Consider the following 23,428-nt stretch of genomic DNA (forward strand, 5'->3'; position numbering starts at 1 on the left):
TGTGTGTATTTCGCTTCTGGATCCCTTCGCTAAGCGGACCTTGTTTTACAAAAATGGTTCAAACTTTGAAATGATGTAACTTTTGAACCGTGACTTCTTTTCAAGTGCCGTTTGGACCTATGTGAAGCTCTAATTGATGATTTTCCATTGAATATGCTTAGTATAACTTTGAAAACTCTTGGAATCTTTTCTTGAATTGAATTTTGTTGACATTGGAGATCCGGAATTGATTATGTCATTTAAGTTGATCATGCCGTTTACGTAGAATATGTTGTTCGAGTCGATTATGTCGTTAAGTGTGATTGTGAATGTGCATCATTGAGTCACATTCATTGCATTGTTTGAGACGACCCTTGTGGCAAATGTTTGAGATGGCCCTTGTGGCGGATTTTTGAGACGACCCAATGGCAATTGTTTGAGACGAGAGTTTTACTCCAATGGTACCACATGCATTTGCATTGTTCGAGTTGCATAAGTAGAGTCGTATGATGAATCATAATTGAATATTTGTGTGTGCATAATATGAATGTTATCTTGTGTCGAGTTGATGGTTGTTCCTTAATCATATGCGATAATTGAATATGTATGCCTTAATTGAGATTGATATTATTGTTGTTGGTAAGATGTTGAATGATGTGAATAGTAGTAAGTGATATACGTGGAGAAGTGGTGACCAATGTATGATTATTTCTCCGCTTTGAATATTATCATACATTTCTTTATAATGAATGATATCTCACCCCTTCTGTTGGAATGTTACCCTCCGTTGGTAACGTGCAGGTAATGACGAGGAGTAGTCTTGTGCCTTATAGCTCGAGTTGGTGTGTCGATGCTCTGATACGTAGCACTCAGGGGGATGTTGGATTACTTGCTTATGTCTTGTTTATTGGTGCTTATTCCTTGTTGGATTTTATCATTATGTTATGTTGAGATTGGTTGGATATATTGTGCCATGTTGGCCTTGATGTTTATGACTTAGACTATGGTTGAAATTTGATTTCCGCTGCGATGTGGTTACCGTTTGGAAGTGATGATTAATGCATTGGATATTGCCCTACTTTATATGTGTTATGTATCCATGTTGACGAGCATGATATGTGTATGTAATATTAGTGGTTTAAATGTGACCCTCGAATCATTTTGTTCGTATTACTTTAAGATTTTTGCACTATGATTTTACTGTTAATTGCGGGGTAGATTTGGGGTGTTACAGCTCTTCCCTCCGATTTCGTCTCCAATCTCCTCTTCGCATCTTCTGGTAACAATTCTTGAGACTTGCTTGATTTAATTGTTTAAATTGCATAATCGATTTTGCGGTTTAAGTGCTTATTTGAATGCATGAGTTGATATTGTTTGGAATTTGGATTAACGTGTTGATTGAATTATTGAATTACTTTGATTCTTGATTATTGTGAGTTGAGCTTTAATTGCGGAATTTAATTAATTTTTGAATGTGGAAGTTGTGTTGAGAATGGATATTTGAATTCATGAATTGATGCAATTTTGATTTGAATCCATTGATTGAATAATTTGTTTCCGATACCGAAATTCCGATTCGAATTTAACTAAATCAATTCTTGAATTATGTTGTTTGTGCTTGAGAACACCACTTTTAATGTGAATTTTCAGTTTACGACATGTTTGCGTTTTTGTGACAATATAACCTGAGTTGATATTTATTTTTGAGCATTAATTTGTAAGTTTTGAGTCGATTTCGGTTGATTTTAATTCATCTTCATGTTGCTGCCCGAAAAATGTAAATATGTGGTAATTCGCTTTCTGAAATTCGGTTGATGCCTTCTTATGCTTGCTTGTGCGTTTTATGATGGTTTCTGTTGTGAAATTCTGCTTCCGATGTGATTTTCCATGCATTTACGTGAATCGATGCAATGATGTCCGGATTCTTTTCTAACATGTATTTTATGATCCGAAACTCGTTTGATGCATGTGTACACTTAATTGCTTAATTGCGGACTATCGGCGTCGTGTTGCTCGATTTTTATGCGACTTTTTGTATGCTTCAATATGTTGAATAGTTGCTACCTCGTTGTGGGAATGCATGTTAAGTTGTGATTTAATTTATGATAGTCGATTCTTTGATCTTGTTGACACATTTCTTTGGCAATGGTACCGAGTTTTGCTTGTTTTAGGACAACTTTTTATGCACGTTCTTGTATGGTGTCAATGTTGTCCCGTATTTGATTTCATGGTTCCGATGCATGTTTACCACTTGTCCTTTCATGATTCGCCTTTGATTTGTCATGTGATTTGAATATGTAACTCCAGTTACGATTCCTTGTTATTTCTAATGAGTTTGTAGCTTGTGCAAGGACTCTCAAAGGAGCTTAAGGTGTTGATTTGAGCGCTTCGTACTCCACTTTATTTGTGAGATACGAGTTCATTTCCGATTGCGACTTACTTGATTCTCGTTCTATGAGATGTACATATTATTGCTTGCATATTTTTTCTGGACTTGTGATTCCTTGTAGGTGTATTGTTTGATTGTGTGGATGTGTCCGACACACACCACACGTCGAATGTGATTTATTTTCACATTGACGATGCTTTGATGCCTATGCCGTACACCGGATTTCTGAATTTGTTTGTTGTTGATGCTAGCTCGCGCAAAGTCTATGGGTCACGATAGGACTTCATTCCTATCACACCTTGCAACTCTGGATCGTGCAAACTAGGGGCCACATTCACCTGAGTCTTACTCCCTTCTTCCATATCCACTCCAAGCAAAGTATCCGCCATATGATGTTCATATCCAATAGAGTCATACGTCAAAGGTAGCGATGACCCTATAGAAAAAGTTATATTCCCATCGTTCTCCCTCTTCGAGTGATGTTCACTCCCCCTACTTCCTCCCGTCCTCTAGCATCCTTACCTGAGTCAAAAACCCACGGTGGATGCCCCATGCAAACGTTTTTTCAGAAGAAAACCTGCAAACCCTAATTTCGCTGCTAAACCCTTTAGCATTCTCTAGTATCAAATCAATTTTGTAGAGATGAATTAGATTAAATTCTAATTCTAATTAAATTTAATATAAATTTTATTTTATTTTAGATTTGGCTTAAATGCAGTTTTGATCCCCTAAATTTCTCAATTGTTAGATTTTGGTCCCCCATGTTTCAATTGCTTGATTTTGGTCCCCCAAGTTTTTTAATTGCTTAATTTTGGCCCCCTAAGTTCAATTGCTTGATTTTGGTCCCTCAAGTTTGTCCCATTTTGCATTTGATAGTTCCCTAATGACATGTAGACTAAACTTCTCCTTTTTTTGTTGTTTTCTTCTTCTTTATAATTATAATTTTCTTCTTTTTTAATAGTTAAGCTTTGAATGTAATATTTTGAAAATCTTATATATTTTATTCCACTTAGAATATAAAGACAAACACGCAATATTCCTTATAAAAAATTGAAATCTTTATGACTAATAGGATGGCTAGACTTTGAGACTTTATGCTTAACTATCAGGGAGTTATTGGCCGATGACTTTGTTATTTTAATTAGGTAGTGGTTTAGTTTATTTTGTTAAAATAAATTGCCATTATGCATAAGTTGAATGAAATATTTAAGATTTTTTAAATTTACATTCAAAATTTAACTATTAAAAAGAGAAGAAAAATAAGATTGCATAGAAGAAAATTAAAAAAAAAAAGAAAGTAAAGAGAAAAGGTAAAAAAATAAATAAAAAATCTACATGTCATTAGGGGACTATCAAATACAAAAGGGGATAAATTTGAGGGCCAAAATCAAGCAATTGAAACTTGAGGGACCAAAATCAAGCAATTATAAAACTTAGGGGACCAAAATCAAACAATTAAGATATAGAGAACCAAAATTAAGCAATTGAGAAATCTAGGGGCCAAAACTGCATTTAACCCTTTAGATTAAAGACTAATATATTAAATATAAATTTATTTAAAAATATTATTAATTATTTATATTCTATTTTAATTTTATACTAATACTTATTGATTAAGTAATTATGTTCGGGAGATCACACGGTCCAATTAGTAAATATTTACTCTATTTGATTTTTATTATTAAAAAGTTATTTTCTAAATAAATTAAATAATTCATATATGTAGACCTTATATCTTGTGTTCGAAATAAAGTAAATAATTAATATATCTTGTTTTGTGTAACTTTTCTCTCCTTCATTGAGCATAAAAGCTTCTGACTCAACTTGAGAGCCCAATGCGTGCATAAAATTTCAACCCTATTCATAGGATCTCTAACCTACAGAATTACCCCACTCTTCTTTTGTTTTTTATTTAATCACAATAAATACTAAGTATAGATATTTATTTGTATATTTCTTTAACATTTATTATAAATCATTTAGCAATACAAATAAATTATATATCTATATTTTTTCTTCTCAACAGCGCTATCAGATTTATTAGACCGCTAATTTTGTTCGTAGTCAATTCTTTCATCAAGTAGTTTCAATCTCTAAATTAAATCATATATCTATATTTTTTTTCTCAATACCAATCCCAATATCTGATCCACTAGACCGTCTAATCTGATTCGAAATTAATTCTAGTATCAAATAGTTTCAACTTCTTCTAAACCTTAACAATTACAGGATCAAACCTAAATACTCTATATCAAGTCTGGACCAATTAACTATTTTATTTATGAAGTATCGCACAAATCTAGACCACTAACATTTATTAGTTAGTATTGACTTTTTCTAATTTTAAGAAACAATAAATACTAGTCCTATTATAAGTATATTAAACAATTTCAAGTGAACCTTATTTAGAGATAGTAGTAGTAACATGATGAATTATTATTGTCCCTAGACGTAGCTGTTACGTTCCTAATTCTCATATTCACATTTCCACAAACACAAAACCTTCACTCTCAAGCCACCATTCTTCTTTTCAATCACACAATCTCAATCCTAAAACCAAACAAAGATACCATTTCCCTGTTTCATTCACCATTTTTGCATCACATCACCGTTCTCTTTTCTCTAAAAATGCCTGCAAATTTCAACTGTCTTGTTGACATGACTTACCCTCATTGGTATTCATCAAAAACTGGTATTTACAATAGTCTTCACTCTCCTATAAACCTTCCAACTGACCCTTTTGTTGACATTGTTTCATTTATTTTTTCTCATTCTCATGATGGGGTTTTGGCCCTTATTGATTCCTCATCTGGGTCTTCTGTTTCTTATTCAAAGTTGTTACCTTTAGTTAAAACCATGGCTTCTGGTTTAAGCAAAATGGGTGTTAAACAAGGTGATGTTGTTTTGCTTTTACTTCCAAATTCAATTTACTATCCTGTTATACTATTGGCTGTTCTTTATTTAGGTGCTGTTTTTACACCATTGAATCCTCTTAGTAGTGTTTCTGAAATTCAGAAACAGGTTAATGAGTGTGGTGTGAGTTTTGCTTTTACTGTTCCTGAAAATATTAAGAAACTAGAGCTATTAGCTTTTCCGGTTATTGCTGTACCAGAAAATGACAAGGATGTGAAGAATGATTGTTTCTCTAGTTTTTTTAGTCTAATTTATGGTAACTTTGATTTGACTCAAAGGCCAATTATTAAGCAAGAAGATACTGCTGGTGTATTGTATTCTTCTGGGACCACAGGTGTGAGCAAAGGAGTTGTTTTAACTCATAGAAATCTTATTTCTATGGTTGAGCATTTTGTGAGATTTGAAGCTTCTCAATATGAATCCTCTAGTTCCAAGAATGTGTATCTAGCTGTTTTGCCAATGTTCCATATATATGGTTTATCGCTGTTTGCTGTTGGATTGTTGTCGTTGGGTTCTACAATTGTTGTAATGAGGAAATTTGATATTGATGAGGTTATTAGACTGATTGACAAATATAATGTTACACACTATCCTGTTGTTCCACCGATGTTATCGGCATTGACAATGAAGGCAAAGGGTGTTAATGGAAGTAAGTTGCAGAGTTTGAGACAGGTTTCCTGTGGTGCAGCGCCTTTGAGCACAGAAGTTAGTAGTGGTTTTGTCCGTGCTTTCCCTAACATTGATTTAATACAGGTAAAGAACCTTGGAATATAATTGTCTTAATTACAGAATGCAAGTAATGCTCCATCATTTATATGATTGCTTGAGTTATTTTTCTTTGAAGTAATGCTCCATGATTTATATGATTGCTTGAGTTAGTTTTCTTTGTTATTAATGTTAGTAGTTAAATGCTGATTACATTTACTTATGAGCGAACATGTGAGCTTTGAAAATTTAATAGCGATTGATAGACAAAGCCGTCGTAAGTTTTTGGAGGCCATGTGTAGGTTAGGCACGGTTCAATCATGATAAAATAATCAAAGGCCCTATTAAACCACAAATTAATTGTGACAAATTTTAGAACCTGTGTGGTATCCCGCCTTGCACGCCCTCAAAGACGGTCATGCTAATAGATACTCTTTTTGTGCCATTGATGTTTAAATCCACAACAGATTCTTGACCATCAATGTGGAACTTTATTTGTTTATGATAATGATGTTACTTTCCTAGATTTTGTAAGAATCTGTAGCTGTAAGATTGTTTCTTTGTTAGGGGTATGGAATGACCGAGTCGACCGCAGTAGGAACACGTGGCTTCAATACTGAAAAATCTCACGAGTATTCTTCAATAGGGTTGTTAGCTCCAAACATGGAGGCAAAAGTTGTAGACTGGAATAATGGTGCCTTATTGCCCCCAGGCAGCAGCGGCGAGCTTTGGTTGAGAGGGCCGTCGATTATGAGAGGTAAAAACTCTGTATTTTTCCGAATAGATATAGATACAATATTAAAAAAGGAAACACAATCATATATATATACAGATCTTGTCTATTTTAGGCAATCTTACCCTACTTTTACATGCGAATGATGAGATTGATTCAGTGCCTTGAATCTGTTTGCTATAACTTTTGTTTCTGTCTTATTCCTCAACTTACGTGTACATTTTTCGCATGTCGTATTGCTATTCCAATTGAAATTGAAATTATTAATCAAACTCTTTCCTTTATTTCTCAGGATACTTGAACAACAAGGAAGCTACAATGTCAACAATTGATAAAGATGGTTGGCTACGCACCGGAGATATTGTTTATTTTGATCAGGATGGATATTTACATTTGTCTGACCGCTTGAAAGACATTATCAAATACAAAGGGTTTCAGGTATCTAATTTTTGGTTTTATTGCATGATCTTCATTTACTACATGTTTTTGTAATACAATTTAATTTTATTCTATTTCAATGAATTGTTCTTATGTATGTGATACATGATCTGTTACAGATCGCTCCTGCGGACTTAGAAACAGTGTTACTTTCGCATCCTGAAATAGTTGATGTTGCTGTTACTGCGTAAGTATATGAAGTATGAACACTTCATTCATGTCTTCTTTTCTGCAAACTATTGAAAATGCAGCCATCCGTGGTCTTCTAAAGTGCCTCGTTGGACATTTTTAAATATAACCTCAACTGTTGCATCATTTTTCCATATCAGTGCCAAAGATGAAGAAGCTGGGGAGATTCCAGTAGCATTTGTGGTCAAGAAGGTCGGAAGTGTACTTTCACCGAAGCATGTTATCGATTATGTCGCCAAGCAGGTTCTTCTTCTGATAGAACAGACATAAGTTTTATGATATTTGAATTGATATTACAACTTGAATCAATGTCATAGTGTCTATATTATTATTGAAATGCTTTTCACATTTAACCTATTTTTTTATGGCAGGTTTCTCCATACAAGAAGGTTCGGAAAGTTTTCTTCACCGACAAGATACCTAGGTCTCCGACTGGAAAGATCCTTCGAAAAGATCTCAGGCATTGGTCGACTTCTAAACTTTAAGGGAATGAAGAACATTTTTGTCTTAATATTAAGTTACCAAAAAACTCTAGTCTGCACATTTTTTTATTAACTTATGAATAACACAGAAACTAGAAGTCCAAAAAACACTTATAGTAAGAGCTTCTAAGCACAAGCTTGCCTCCACAAAGGACAGGTAATTGACCTTTCCAGTAATATATGTCGCCATTGTTTAAGAAGCATTCTAATGTAATCAAAAGGACATACTATAATGGATTAATTCTATATCAGCACATGTATGTGTCAACCAGAAGCAGTCATTTGTTAACAAATTTTGAGAAGAATTTGGTTATGTGATTGAAATTTTGAGAAGAATTTGGATATGTGATTGAAGGACAAGATTTATTTCTTTGTTCAAAGTGGTTATATAGATTCAATATTGAATTTATTGGGAACTAAAATGTAGTGTTTTCTTGATTTATGTTGTTGTTTATGTTCTTGGGTTTATTTTTAAGGAATTGCTAATCGTGTGGTGGAAAAACACTTTATGAAAATTCGAAAATGTCCATCTGATTTAAAAAATACATCTTCAGACGCGCCTTGCATCTCAATGAAACCCGCCTCAATCTATTCCTAATTTAACTACTCAGAATTTTTCGAAAGTGCATTTTCCAAACTATCAAACCTGATTTTTAATAAAACAACACCATGCATGGTCAAACATCATTACCATTTTTTCTCAAAACCCATAAAAAAAAACCCTTTCATTCTCAATAAAGATATGCACTCCAAAATTTCAATCTTGTGTTTTATTACATCAAAAGAAGCTTAAATTCAAAGTAAAGATAATTTATTTCATTCCTCATTGCTCATATTAATCTTGTTTTCAAGGTGAAAAAGTTGTGTTGCGTCTGAAAAATGCATTTTCGGATTCTATATGTATTCTTTAGGAGATGCTTCTCCGGATTCATTGTGTTCATTTCAATATGTTTTTGAATATTTTGTGTTATTCTTTGCATTAGATATGGTGCACACTGATGTTTTTCCCAAACCTATTGTGCCTACGAATGTCAAGTGTGTTGGTGTGAAGGAGGTAGATATTGACAACCAATTTATAAAGGGATAAGAGTTTGAGTTTCGTGATCATATGCTTCAATAGATTCGCGCTGAGGTATTCAAATTAGGGGTTGGTGTTGTAATTGGAAGGTCTGATAATGGTTTAGATAGAAGAGTTGCATTTGTCACAATGAGATACGGAAGAAGAGGGAAGAATATAACTCCTCTCGGAAATTCAAATGAGATGACACTTGTTCAAGAAAGTGCTAGATTAAATGTGATTTAAGTTGCGTGGTTATCTTTTGTCAAATATCAAATGGAGATTTAATGTGATTTGTGGTTTACATAACCATGACATGTGTGACAAGTTAGTCGGGCATTCAATTGCATGTCGAGTTATTCCAGAAGAAAAGAAAATCGTCTCGGACATGACATTGAATATTGTGAAGCTATTAAAGTAATTATTAAATTACTAAGGCAATGCACACAATCACCTATAAATTGATTTAAACCTCTTTAAAATTTCTAAAACACCTTAAAACCTCTAGAGCAACCATCAATATGCTTGTGGAATCATCCAAGGATGCTCCTAATCATTTAAAAAGCTTGTATACATTGCCTAATCGATAAGGGACCTTAACCAATCAATTAGAGCAAGTCATAAATCTTTTTAATCCATTAATAACACTCCTGATTGATTAAGATATGTAGCTCTTGTCAGATTTCCTTTTTGGGAATTAGGGTTTCCACATTTTGAAAATTAACCCTACTGTTTAATCTATTATCTCACTTAAAGGATACATGGATCTTTTTCCTTTTGGAGCCAAAATTTTCTCCAATAAATAGAGAGGTTCTCCTCACTTTCAAAACATACCAAAAAACATATTTCTACTTACATTCTCACTTTCTACTCTCTCCTTTTCATTCATTTATTTATCACTAAATTGTCTTACTGCTTTGAGAGTAAAAATATCAGTAAGATTTTTGTTTGTTACGGTGTTAGGCATATTCTTATAATTTAGTCAAGAAAATTTTGTCTCTTGTGTAATATCTCTTGTAAGAAGTTTTTTTATTCTTGAGTTAAACTGTTAAAAGCTTATGATTGGTTTAAGAGATCAGTCAATCAAAATCTCTGTTTGGTTTATGAGTTTAGTCTGGTGTAAAAAATCTTGTTTGTTTTGAAAGATTGTTCATTAAAATCTATGTTTGGTTCTTGAGCTCAGCCCGGTGTAAAAACTCTGTTTGATTCCAGAATTTTCGTGATGTAAAATCTTGTGTTTATTTTAGAGAATAGCCATTGTAAACTCATGTTTGGTTGTAAGAAGGTTCATGAGCATAACTAGTGAAAAGCTAAATTATGATATAATTGAAACTCCCAAGATGACATTCTTGAGGACACTAGTAGGACAAGTGGTTAAATTATACCTGTATAATCCAAGTCCAATTCTTTTAACCCTTATCTATTTATATATTTAAAAAATTTACTCTAATTTTTGTTTATTTATTTATTCATTCTGCTACATATTATTTGTTTGTTTTACAAAATTGTTTTAAATGCTTTCAATAATCAAAGAATTTTTAATTTGAAATTGCTTTTCAAATCTCCATAATGCACCATTCTTTTGTGTTTGGAGTCACTTGTCCAACAAATGACATTAGAGTCTAACTTCTGTTATAAGACTAATCGTCTCAAATGATAGAATGATTAATTCAAACAATTATTTTAATTTGAAGACTTACCTAAATACATATCTATCTTTTCATGGCGAAAGGTTTAATATATGAACAAGGAAAATGAAAATATTCATGAAAGCTAATAACTTTGAATTGTGGGACATTATAATGGTCTATTTATTTCTACTTAGAATATTTGAAGAAACTTCTTCCAGAAGGATCTTTGAAATGTCAACCTCAAAAAGAAAATTTGGAAATTCATCATCATTTGAAGAAAATATAACCTTGAAAGACTCATACAAAAACATCCTCAATAATATCTCCGATTGTTCATCCTAAAATTCTCATAAAGAGTCTTCCAAAAGTACAACAAAGGAAAAATATGGGTGCTTCAAAGTCATCAATGAAAATATAACATTGAGGTAACATCTCTAACATATGATCAAATATTTAAGTTGAGCGTTATTTTTAGTAAAGAGAATAAAAAACTAGAAAATGACATTAAAGACTTAGGATATATTGAATTTCTTGAAAATAATGACAAAATTGTAGGGAGAGAAATAACCTATATTAGAAATCAATTTTTTTTTACCAAAAAAAAAATCAATTTTTAAAATCAAATAAGTGTGAAACCTTTGAATCAGTAAAAAAAAAGAAGTAATCAGTTTGTATGAAACCCTAAAAAAATTTACTAAGGGTAAATAAAACTTAGAATTGATCCTATCTAGTCAAAAAGATTCATTCAATAAAAAGGGTTTAGATTATGAACGTAATAGATCATTTAGTAATATCTCTCTTGCTAGGAAGAAAGTTAGGTATCTTGTTTTCAAATGTAACTTTTTAAATAAGTTCTCTCATTTGAAACCTTATTGTCATGAAAAATTAAATGAATTAAGATGCTTGAAAGAAAATAACTCTAGACCTCTGAAAGTCACTAACGCGTTAGGATCCAAAAAGATTTGGGTACCGAAGGTGAAAAATTAATCTGATTTGCCTGAATGCTGTGCAGCTTTAAAGGGGATTAGACTACTATAAAATATATTTTTGGTAACACCATATTACTACGGCCATCTAAATAACCGTAGTAATAGCTGATTTTTTGCTCGCCTAAATTTTCTAATATTTTATTAAAATACATTTTATTACGGTCCTTAAACACAATCTTGTGATATATTAAAGGTTACTTGCTTCGATTCCCAACATCAACAATTTTTTTATTCTTTTCGTTACTAAAAGGGGTTGTCATTATACTCTTAAAAATATATTAAAATATTAAGGCTAAATTACGTCTTGGGTCCTTTAAGTTATTTTAATTGTAACAAGTTAGTCCTTTATATTTTTTCGCTACATGTGGGTCTTTTATGTTAACTAACATCTGCACTGTTGACATTTTTTATGCTTTATTTTGTTCTTTAACTTCTAAAATTCATATTAAATCCGATTTTTGTCCAAAAATTATAAAAAAATTCCTAAAAATATTTCTTCTCATTTTACACTTCGTGTAATTTTATGAGAATTATATTTTCTGTTATACTATTTTTCTTTAATTTCTTCTTTTGCGTGCATTTTAATTAGTTTAAAAATACTTTTATGCACTAAAAAATTCTGAAAATTTTATTATATGATCCTATGATGGTCTCTGACATATGTTAAGTGACATATCATTACCATTAGTGTTAGTTCAGCGTTTTTGGAAAGGATTTGCAAAAAAGATCAACGGTGTAGGCGTTAGTTAACATAAAGGACCCACACGTAGCAAAAAAAACATAAAGGACTAATTTGTTACAATTAAATAATTTAAAAGACCCTGGAGGTAATTTAACCAAATATTAAATACTTATCACCACAGTTAATACTAGAAACCGTTGTGAATAGTACTTAAATATTATCACGATTGTTTTTAACAACCGTGGTGATAATTTTTTTATATATATGAGCAAAGTTATCAAGTTTTCCCTCAAAATAGCCATCACTCTAAAAAAAACTTAACAACGCTCTCTTTCACATGCAGCAAACTCGTCCTCATAAGCATCTTCAAACTTAAAGATAATCAAGTTCATTCGCCTTCTCTTTCGTCTTCTTCTTCATAAGCTTTCTTCCTTGTTATTCATATGTTTTCTTTCTTTTTTTCTCAAAATAAAACCCTAACATCAATTTCTTCCAACGCAACGAACTCGTCTTGATAACCTTATTCAAACAAAAAGGTAATCTTTTTATTTCTTCTCCATTAGCTTTCTTCCATTTTCTATATATGTTCCATGTATGACACTAGTTCTTCTTAAAAAGGGTTTTTCATTTGGCATAATTTACTTCTTTTTTGGGTAATATTTCTGTTTATGTTAAAATATCGTTAATACTATTTATTTTTTTCAAATCAGGTTAACATTCTTAAAGCTTTTTATATTTCGAAATCAGGCTTAATGGTTTATGTTTCCAAATTTGATTGAGTTTATGTTTTCAAACCTGTCTACATTTGGCATGATATTTTTTGACTTATAGGAAAGAGAATGAAACAAATTAACTAAAAAAGTGCATACTGTGGGTGTGGTTCATAAATGGTTTGTGTTGCTATGGAGAAACAATACAAGAAGCATGAAGTTATTTTACAAGCTTCATCCGCCCTGTATTTTTTCTTCATAGTAACACAAAGTAGATCAACTTCAAATCATTCAACGAATCTTTTCAATAAAAAGGTATGTTGTTATTGTTTGTTGATAAATGTTGAGGTATGTTATTGTTGTTGATAAATGTTTCTCAGAACATCTAATTGAGTTTATTATATCATATGCAGATTGCTTGTTTCACTAACCCTTCACTGAACATGCATTCATTTAAATTTATTTAGAAAATAAAAATTTAAAAATTAAGTTATATTTGAAGATTAACTTAGATCATTCAATGTTTTTCGAATTTCTTGCATCCCATAATTCATCTATCGCTCTTTAACACATATAACTTGGTTCAATGCCCCAAATTCTTCAAAGCAACAGTTCATTCTCTACTAGTTTATTTTCCAAAGCATCAAATTTGTTGAGAAATTCCGAATCATCTTCATCGTTGTCATCAATTCATCATAATAATGATCATCATCGATTAAAATAATGATGATACCGATGACGATGATTCCAAATTAGTCAACATATTGATACTTTGCAAAATAAACTAGAAGAGAATGAACTGTTGCTTTGAAGAACTAGGGGCATTGAACCAAATTCTATGTGTTGAATAACAAGAGATGATTTGTGAGATGCGTGCAATTCAAAAAACAAAGATTCATTTAAGTTGTTTTTCAAGAATAATTTAATTTTTTTAATTATTATATTCTACGTCAATTTTAATGGTTGTATATGTTTAGTGTGGTGTAGGAAAAACAAGCAATATGCATAGTATATAATAAACTTAGTATACATACCACAACGTTTATCTTTTGTAACAGTGGTGAAATGTTAATTTTATTCATGATAAATTGTGGTCACTAGGTGTCGAAACCATGACATAAATATATATCACAACGATTATTTAAGATAACCATTGTGATAGGTAGCGTGCTACTTAACTTATAATCACGATCGCACGACCGTGGTAGAAAGCATCATACATATAACCACCCATAACCTCATAACGATTGTTCAGGTGTTGTGGTATCCATTCTCCAACCATTGTGAAATGAATTTTACGTAGTATCGTGATTGTAAATGTAAAGAAGTTATAAAAATGATTAGTATACCAAATAAAGACGAAATTAATGATTTTTGATCAAGATGGTGCTTGGTGGTCTTCATGGTAATTGATCAAGATAATATTTCTAGTGGCTTTGATGACCCTGGCATTTTTTGAAATTTAAGGGTGAAAGATTGTTTTAATGGTCTTATCAGCTTTGAGAAGTTTAAGCAAACTGTCATGATTCAACAGTTTGATGTTGTTCCCTTTAACGGGAAAAATTCTCAAGATATCTTGAGACATTTTTAGGTAAAACACTTGATAGAGATTAAATAAAAAAACACTGATTAAAACCTCTAGCACATGGTCTTATATGTGATTAGTTAGTTTATTGCATTGTCACTAACATTTTAGTTTGAGATAAATTTGAGTTTAAGGAAAGGTTGCCAAACCAAAATGGGAAATTAAGTAAAGAGGTACAATCTTTGTAATGAAGGGGTGCAGAAAGAAGAAGGATTCTAGTCCAATATCATCCAAGACCCAAAAGACTAAGAAATATGAAAAAGGATTATATAATCGATAAACTCTAATGAGTTATTCAATAAGGCACGACAGAAATACAAAATTCGGGCAAACCTAATTGATTATCCCTAAGGGCTTAATCAATTCATTCTTTTCTATCTCTCAAATATTCAATAAATTAAGAGGAGATCAATTAGACAAAGATTATATCATCTCCAATTCAGAAATGTTGAAAAATCAAATTTTCATAAGATATAATCATTAACCAAGATCTTAATCGATTAGGGAGATTATTTTGGAAACTTTTGAAAATAAAATGTCTTAAAAGGCCAAATCAATTTTCTTTTTCAAAAGACTTTCCTTCAAATGCTTCCTTATCAAATGTTCAAGAAGAAAAATATTTTTCCAACCACCATGTGCTTAAGTCCTTCTACATGGATGAGAAAATTGTCAAAGATTTTTCTCCTTATGAAAATATTTGTCATTGGTTGCTCTTATAATTCTTCATTGAAAAACTAAATTCAATATATCCAAGGTTTGTCCAATTTTTTTATGGAAACCTCAAGTATGAAAGCATATATGTTATATCAAGAATTGGCGAAACCAATATCAGTTTCGCCATGGAGGGATTTGGAGTTATGTGTAAGATACCCGCTTATGGAAAAATTTACAATGTTAATGTTCCTGATGATGTTATCCATTTTGATCATGTTGTTGCGATTTTAAGTTTCCTTATCAACCCAATGAAAGAAAAGAAACTTCCTCTCAAGATGAAATTCATGAAAGCAAGTTGTTGTGTTGTGCATCACCTTGTAGCCCATGTGCTACTTCCAAGTAGGGAAAATTGTCACAGTCCCTAAAATAAGATGTGGTACATATGTGGCAGCTAACACAAAATTTTCAAGGCAATTGGATTTATGGAATTGTTCGCTACATGTTCAAATGTCAAAGGAGAAATTCAATATAATTACCCAACGAAAGTTTGACCACCAAGTTCCTGGTTAAAGTTCCTGGTCAACGCAACACACACTCATGCCCAACTGACATGGTCATGGCAATTAAATAGTCACATGTACCTTGCATCGATATATACATGAGACTTATCCGCTAAGACAATATATCCTACAAGATGTAACTGTATATACTTTAGCGGATGCCTCATACATAGATTGTGGCACCGGATCCGTATATCTATCCTGGAGCCAAGATAGACAAAAATGGGTACCCTGTTAGCTTTAAACTCATATCTCACCAGCGCCTCAGTAACCCCCAAGTCTTGTATCGCAATAATACATGCAAGCTCCTGGTTAATGAGAGGAGCGGTGAAGAAAATACCTGGCAACGGGAGGTGGAACAAGGAGGAGACATCATCCAAAATAATAGTCATCTCTCCAAATGAAAGATAAGAGAAGGACATATCCTTATGCCATCGCTCAACAAAGATTGACAATAGTGCCTCGTCGAGCATGGTCAGCGAACAGTCCACCAATGAAAGGAGAGTGTAATCGTCGACTATTTCCTTGACATCCCGAGGCATTGAGGCATCTAAGAATTTCTTCAGCTTCGTACCGCGGGGGACCACCTTCAGTGGCATTCGGTTCTGTAACCAACAAAGTAAAAAGCATCAGTTATTTTTAATTTATCAATAATAAATGAAATCAAGTTCAACATAACATAAATATACCTCTCTCTGTCATAATCTCAATGTCACGTGATCAACAAATTCGGTTAGCATAGAACAGTCATTGGGCCCTCCACAAAACCTTACATCACTGTGTACAGACGACTCTGTATCAGTTGGAGCAGTCGCCTCCGTATCAACCAGAGGAGTAACCTTCATATCATCCATAGCAAGCACCTTTGTATCCGTTGGAGCAGTAGACTTCGTATACGCTAGAGGAGTCACCTTTTTACAATCTTCCCGCCTGGTCCTTTGGTCCTCACTGTAAAAAAAACGTTGAAATATGAACTACCGATTATTTTTTAAAATCCGAAAATCAACATGGTTTTCCAAGATTTTTTGAAATATTCGATTAACCATGTCAAAATTTTCTTCAACCAGTTTTTTCAAAAATTTTGATATGCTTGTATGTGTTTTTATTAAATTTTTTAAAATAACATATAAAAATACATGCAATTATGCTGAATTTTTTAAAATATTTGATAAAACACATGCATCATTATCGAAATTTTCAAAAACTTCTGTAAAAATGCATGAAAAACACGAATTTGTAACAAACATTTTTTCCAATAAAATACTTTTCTTTTTTTTTTACAAAAAAAAAAAATCGGTATAAAACTAAAATGTTCCAAATAAATAATAAAATGAATTTTTAATAGATAATGTAATATATTAAAAGCAGAGCATGTGGGGTGGCGGTGGCAGGTTAAATGTAAGGATGCCAAGTAAAAATCTCCTTATTTGGGTTACTCTTCAATATAGATTTATGTCTTCTTCTATTTCCAAACTTACATTATTTGTGATCGATCAAGAGATCCCATAATATTAAGCAAGTGGATTGACATCATTCCTTTTATTATTGGATTATATGTTACAAAGGTGATTTCATAGAATTTGAAGGAAGATTTGCCAAACAGATTTATAAGGAAAGCTGGTTGCTTACTTTAAAAAGCTGTTATATTTACGTTTCATAAGAAAAATATTGAGGCTAATATACATTCAATTAAGAGAATTAGTAGAATAAATAGAATCATATGATAAAATATTTTCAAAAAAAAATCCTAAACAGAATACAGAACACTTGAGTCAGCAAGCTAATAATATTCCTTGGACAACATCTTACCATCAAACATTTGTGTCCTGAAAACAACTTTCTGGAATAAAATTCACAAGCAAACTAAACATAGTAATTCAAGTCCATTCACTGTTATCACTGAGTTGTAGAATCAAGAGTAAAAGAATTTTAAACTCCCAAGGAAAATTGTAATAATGTGACAAAAAATGAGCTATGATCATGGAAATTGGAAGGACCCTCCGATTTGGTCGGTACCGGCTGGTGGATTGATAGCCACCCAAAGGAGTGATATTATGATTGCTATTAGACCTGACCATACAAAAACAATGGTAGGTGTCTTCCCTCTTCTTCCCATCAAACCTTTCGCGAAAGGGTAGAGATGAGCCAAGACCCAAAAGCTGAAGAAAACGCCGCCGAGTAAACGGCTCCACTGCGGTATGGTACTGTATATAGTCCTGCTAACTCCAACAGCTATTGCTATTAAGTTTACCATCATGATTGTTATTGGTGGTATCATAAGGGATGACCATTTGACGATATAAAGATCGGCGAACTCGTCGTCCACGTCGTCACCACCGGATTTTGAAGTCAATGTGAATGAGATTTCAATGCCTGCCACGACTTTGAGTAAACCTTGAAGAACGGCTGCTAGATGGGCACTGGTTCCTCCGATTAACCAGAACTGCTCATTTCTCCACCATTCTTCTAGCTCGATTCCTGACCATTTAATCTCAAGCACGGCGAGAATGCAGAGAGTCACAGTGATAGCTAAGAGGTAGGCAAGAAAAGTGACGTTGAGATTTTGAACAATGAACTGTCCTGAGAAGAGGGAGAGTGCAGGCAGGAAGCAATAGACGATAAGGAAAAAAGAGGTGAAAGGATAAATTCCGACATTAAGGTATGCAATTCTCTGGAGAAATTTCATTCTTGTGCTGGCCATAATTGCATTGTTTCTAGAGAAGAATATCTCAACTGAGCCAGTAGCCCATCTAAGAACCTGATGCAGCCTATCAGTGAGATTGATGGGAGCAGTTCCGCGGAAGGCATCACGTTTGGTCACACAGTAGACCGATTTCCATCCTCTGTTATGCATCCTATAACCAGTGACCACATCCTCAGTAACCGACCCGTAGATCCATCCAACACGCTGTCCCCATTCAGTCTTGTCCTCATACCAACATGATATCACACTGATGGCTTCTGCCACAGTTGATGCATCGAGAAGCTCTCGCGGTATGGTGAGAGCGCCAGGACGCCGTCCATTTTTCACAGCAGGGTGATCAGCAAGTGGCCTACCTTGGAACTCCGCCACTGGAATTGAGTCAATAAGGAAACTTGAGTTCCCAAATTTCTTAGGGAAGGATGAAAGATTCATCTCTTCATCATCAGAGTCACCCATCTTTAGTGCCCGGTTCTCTTCTGAGGTGTTGGCATGCTTCTTCTTATTACGCCCAAAGCAACAACTACAGAAAGTTGCATGGTCTTCTTTGGCGCGTGGAGGATCAAAACCATAGAGAGCAACCCTTCTAAACAGACAACCAGTTCCGACATACACTGGCCCTTGAAGTCCATCAAGGGCTCTCATATTAACATCAAAGAAGACAGTATTGTGATTAGCATATCTATCAGAGGGATCAATCCCCTCAAACCTTTGAGGGAATTGGACATAGCAGAGGCGGTCACCACCACGATCCATCATAAAGCACATACCTTCCCTCATTGCCTTGGAGTTGTAGATATAGTGATCACAATCAAGATTGAGTATAAAAGGACCATTGGACATGACGGCCGAGGCTCTGACCAATGCATTCATGGCTCCAGCTTTTTTGTTGTGATCATAACCCGGGCGTTTCTCTCTAGAAACATAAACGAGAAGGGGAAGACGGATATCAACATCAGTCAAGTCAATAAGCTTTGCATCATCAGCATTTCCAATAAGAGGTTCATCACTTGGAGGTTTCAACATCACCTGCAAATATCATTTATCAACCGTTAATTATTCATTCTCAGCTCCCAGAGAATAAACTTTACTTCTAGGACCTACTTAGCATGGTTTATAAAAAAAAAACTGCAATTGCAATCTGGGCTGCGACATCAATGTTTTTTATGTCTATGCGACTGCGGCCACAAGGGATTGAATGAGCTGCATTTGATGGCAGTTATTTATAATATCAAATACTGCAGCAGCAATTTCAAAAGCTTGCAAATTATACCTGAATTATGCCAGCATGGTCACCCTTTGAGTGCTCAGATGAAGTACTCAACCAAGTCCCAGGCCAATGAGATCCATCAGCCATCCATGTTGCTTTTGGAATCTTCATAGGCTCAACAGGTTCATCTCCCCTGTTTTGTCTCAGAACTTTCATGGCCTTGATTTCTTCTCTTGCATGAAAAGCATCTGACCTGCGACGGATAGACTCGGGCAAACCATTGATTCTAACCTTGAACTCATCATACTCACGCTTTAGCCTTCTACGATCCTTCACAAAATCAGGTTTCACCTTGTTTTTGTAAGGATCTCTCTTTAAGCTGAAATATGACTCCGGATTCCTAGGCTCTATATCATGCTTGCGGCAGAATGGAACCCATACATTAGCAAAGCTAGCAGCTTCAGCCATTGCCTCGAAAGTTAAAAGTGCGCCTCCATCATCAGAAACATAGCAAGAAAGCTTCTCAACTGGATAGTCAGCAGCTAAAATAGACAAGATGGTGTTTGCCGTGACAAGGGGCGGTTCTTTCTCAGGATCAGCAGTTGAGACAAAGACATCTATGCCTGGCAGATCAGACTTTCCTGTAGGATTCTCAGGACTTACTACTTCAAATTTTTCCCTCAGAACATTAAGATCTGTAGAACGATTTACTGGGCATAGCTTGGGCAATTGATCAAGAAGCCAAGAGAAAGCAAACCATATTTCACAAACTATAGACATGCCCCATAACCAGACTGCATCAGTATTTTTGTGTGTGATCCTCCAATGCAGAAACAGTACAAGAGCCGCCATACGAATAAAAATGATGAGACTGTAAAACCAGATTGCATTCAAATAGGTCAGTTATAGTGAAGCCAAATATTAATCATTAGAGTAAAATGCAAATAATTACAATCACTAGAAAAAATATTGAAACATAAAATGCATCTATCAATATTAAAAAACAAAAACAAAGACATCTTACGGAAAAAAAAGAAGGATTATTACCGATATGGGCTGAGAACAGCAGCGGGTATCTTCAATTTCCGGGTGAGTGGCCTCCATGGTCTGCTCATCAACTCGGTTGGCTCAGAAACATCATCTTTTCCATTTCCAAAGTCTCCTTCCTTTGGCCAGATAGCATTGCCATAACCATAGGTACCCTTTGTTTCAAAGAGCCACCGATTGTGATCAAAATCTCCAGTTTGACTTCTCATTAGCGCAGATTTTGTCGACTTCATTAAGGACAATCTCCTCTCCATTTTAGACCCCCCAACTGGAGGAGGAAGTGGAAGTGGCATTCCATCATCCACAGCCACTTCATCGAGTTCTGTGTTCTTATACGGTTCTTTGCATCCCGGGCACATTCCCTCTCCTGCTTTCACTGCATCTATATAGCAATCTCTACATATCTTATAATCACACTCACAAGGAAGAATATCCACGCCACGTTCATCACTCATCACCTTAGAATCACAACCAGGAACACCGCAAGAAGACCCTTTTGCACCCGCCATCTGTGGATGGTTCACTTCAGATTCGGTCACTTTATCCATTAGATGAGCTCGAGTAATACTGTTGAATCCTCCCGTGAAGAGAGAACTCGACACATACTGCTCCTCAACTTTCTGTGAGATCTTCGTCGGATCCATAGGTTGGTTATCAGGAGTTGGTGGTAAATGCACCGTATAATTCATGAAATCGTGACTTCCTAGCTCACTGTCAAGATCATCTCTGGAGTAACTGGTGTATCGACCCGAGGAAGTTCTTCGGCCAAATGTTACAGTTGGAGGTAAAGGAGGCTTGTTTGCTTCAGATACATCAGAAGTTGACGACAGAGACGATCTGCTCATTTTTAATGATTTCGAATTCATATTCGATGATAAAGATCGATCGATACAAAATTAATATCCTGAAATTCAGAAATTTAGCACATCAGATCCTCATCAACATCGAAATTAACTTCATGAAATTCTCATGAACAAACAAACACTCACATAAAGTTCAAAAATGAATCTTTAAGTTGCAAATCAATACCTCAAAAAGTACTATGATGAGAGAGGGGAGAGAGAGAAATATTAAAAGGAATTATTCCTAAACATATAAAGACACATGACATCATTCAAGTCTCAATCAATTGCAAGCTTATATGAAATGAAATTAGCTAGTGATTCCTAAGCAAATCACTAGATCTAAGTAAAGTTTTGAAGAATATTCAAAAAAAAAAATATCATCAGATTTTCAAAACAAAGAAAAAGCAACTAATCATGTAAACATTAAAAGGCATCAGATTCATTCACCTGAATCTTAACAACAACACATGTAAACACTCAAGTAATGAACAGTAAGAGATCCAAAAAAAATTACTCAATCCTTCATAGATGACTCTAGGTCACCACCACCAAGAAGAAAATAGAAAAACACAAAACATGAACTTAAGTTGAAAAAAAGAAAAAACCCTTTTGACTTCACTACATTTGCTTCAAAATCCAAAATACCAAAAAACAATTTCAATAATAAAAAAAATCAAAAAAAAAAAGAAAAACTAAAAGCTGTCCACCACCCATATCAATTTATCATCTAACTTCTCGCCGTGATTATCGGCAATTAATCAAGAAAACCATCACTATCACACAAAAAAAGCTAAAATACCTAATGCATGATTTTTTGACAAGGGCTTGTTTAAGCAGAAAATAGAGTAAAGAAGCTTACCAGCAGCAGCAGCAGAATGAGTTTGAGATCTAAGTATGAAAAGTACTTATTATAAGAATGAGAAAGAAAGAGATGAAAAAATCAATTGAAAAAAAGAATAATGAAAGATTCAACAAATAGAGAAAGTGTTTTATAAGAAGTGGTCTTGAGGAACATCCAACTGTCACCTTTGCAAGACACGGTGAAAGACAGACAAGAGAAACGAGTTTATGTAAGTCGTCACAAAAACAACAAGCAGTACCGGCCAGCCACTCTTCATCATACTTTAGGGAAATTATATTATATTATATAGTATAAATAAATATCTTTATTGATTTAAATTGTTTAGATTTTCTAAAATATCTTATGTTTTTTGCTAATAATTAGTATTTATTAGGAAAGAAATAATTTTGACAGACAAACACCGCTTTTACGGGTGTATTGTAGTAGGTAGAAAATGTTTTAGACACGGTATAAACTACTACTAGGGTGTGAGATACGTGATGAATCCAATTATTTAATTCAAATGAATTTAATTTACTCGGTCTTTTATGTGTATATTTATAAAAGTTTTATAAATATTAATATTAATTTTATTGAATTAAGTGAAGTCAAATAATTTTCATTAATTTGATTTGAATGTTGTGAAGAAAGATTTATTAAAATTAAATCATGTAACTTGGTTACTTTTTATTTATTGAATTTCATTTTCTTTTAAAAATAAAATTAATATTTGATGAAAAATAAGAGAATTTCTAACTATACCCCTTGGATCTCTCACGTATCTGGATATTGACAAAATTGTTTCTATGCTTTCGTAGATGTACTTTCGAAAGATTTTTTTATTTTAAAAATTGGTTTTTTCCGTAGATGCATCTACGAAAGCGTTAAAACATAGTTAAAAGCTTCCGTAGCTACATCTACGGAAGGGTTTGAAAAAGAGTGTTCGTAGATATACCTACGGAACATTCTGTTATATTTTCAAATCAACTACATTTCACTCCTAATCTCTAATTTTTTAACAAAAATGAAACATCAAATTATAATAAATCAAAGTAATTGAAAAACTCAAGATAACTAACCTAATTGTT

At 33.6% G+C, this 23,428-nt stretch overlaps 2 protein-coding genes across 3 annotated transcripts; one reads left to right on the top strand and one right to left on the bottom strand.

Moving 5' to 3' along the window:
- The first annotated feature begins 4,778 nt into the window (after window positions 1-4,778).
- On the top strand, window positions 4,779-8,172 carry LOC131607182 (4-coumarate--CoA ligase-like 6). Its single transcript, XM_058879204.1, has 6 exons — window positions 4,779-6,034; window positions 6,554-6,743; window positions 7,012-7,157; window positions 7,277-7,344; window positions 7,487-7,589; window positions 7,718-8,172. Exons 1-6 carry the CDS (start codon window positions 4,997-4,999, stop codon window positions 7,829-7,831), a joined length of 1,659 nt encoding a protein of 552 aa, XP_058735187.1. The 5' UTR covers window positions 4,779-4,996; the 3' UTR covers window positions 7,832-8,172.
- Window positions 8,173-17,343: 9,171 nt separating this feature from the next.
- Window positions 17,344-22,603, bottom strand: LOC131602293 (cellulose synthase-like protein D3). Of its 2 annotated transcripts, none has more exons than XM_058874377.1 (4): window positions 22,359-22,603; window positions 20,655-21,558; window positions 19,671-20,478; window positions 17,344-19,426 (listed from the first exon to the last, which is right to left on the bottom strand). In XM_058874377.1, exons 2-4 carry the CDS (start codon window positions 21,518-21,520, stop codon window positions 17,675-17,677), a joined length of 3,426 nt encoding a protein of 1,141 aa, XP_058730360.1. In that variant the 5' UTR covers window positions 21,521-21,558; window positions 22,359-22,603; the 3' UTR covers window positions 17,344-17,674. The 2 variants fall into 2 exon arrangements, with proteins under 2 accessions (XP_058730360.1, XP_058730361.1); XM_058874378.1 differs by lacking the exon at window positions 22,359-22,603 and adding an exon at window positions 21,947-22,348.
- Between the last annotated feature and the right edge of the window lie 825 nt (window positions 22,604-23,428).

This window comes from Vicia villosa, linkage group LG5 (genome assembly GCF_029867415.1).
Source record: "Vicia villosa cultivar HV-30 ecotype Madison, WI linkage group LG5, Vvil1.0, whole genome shotgun sequence".
NCBI lineage: Eukaryota > Viridiplantae > Streptophyta > Magnoliopsida > Fabales > Fabaceae > Vicia > Vicia villosa.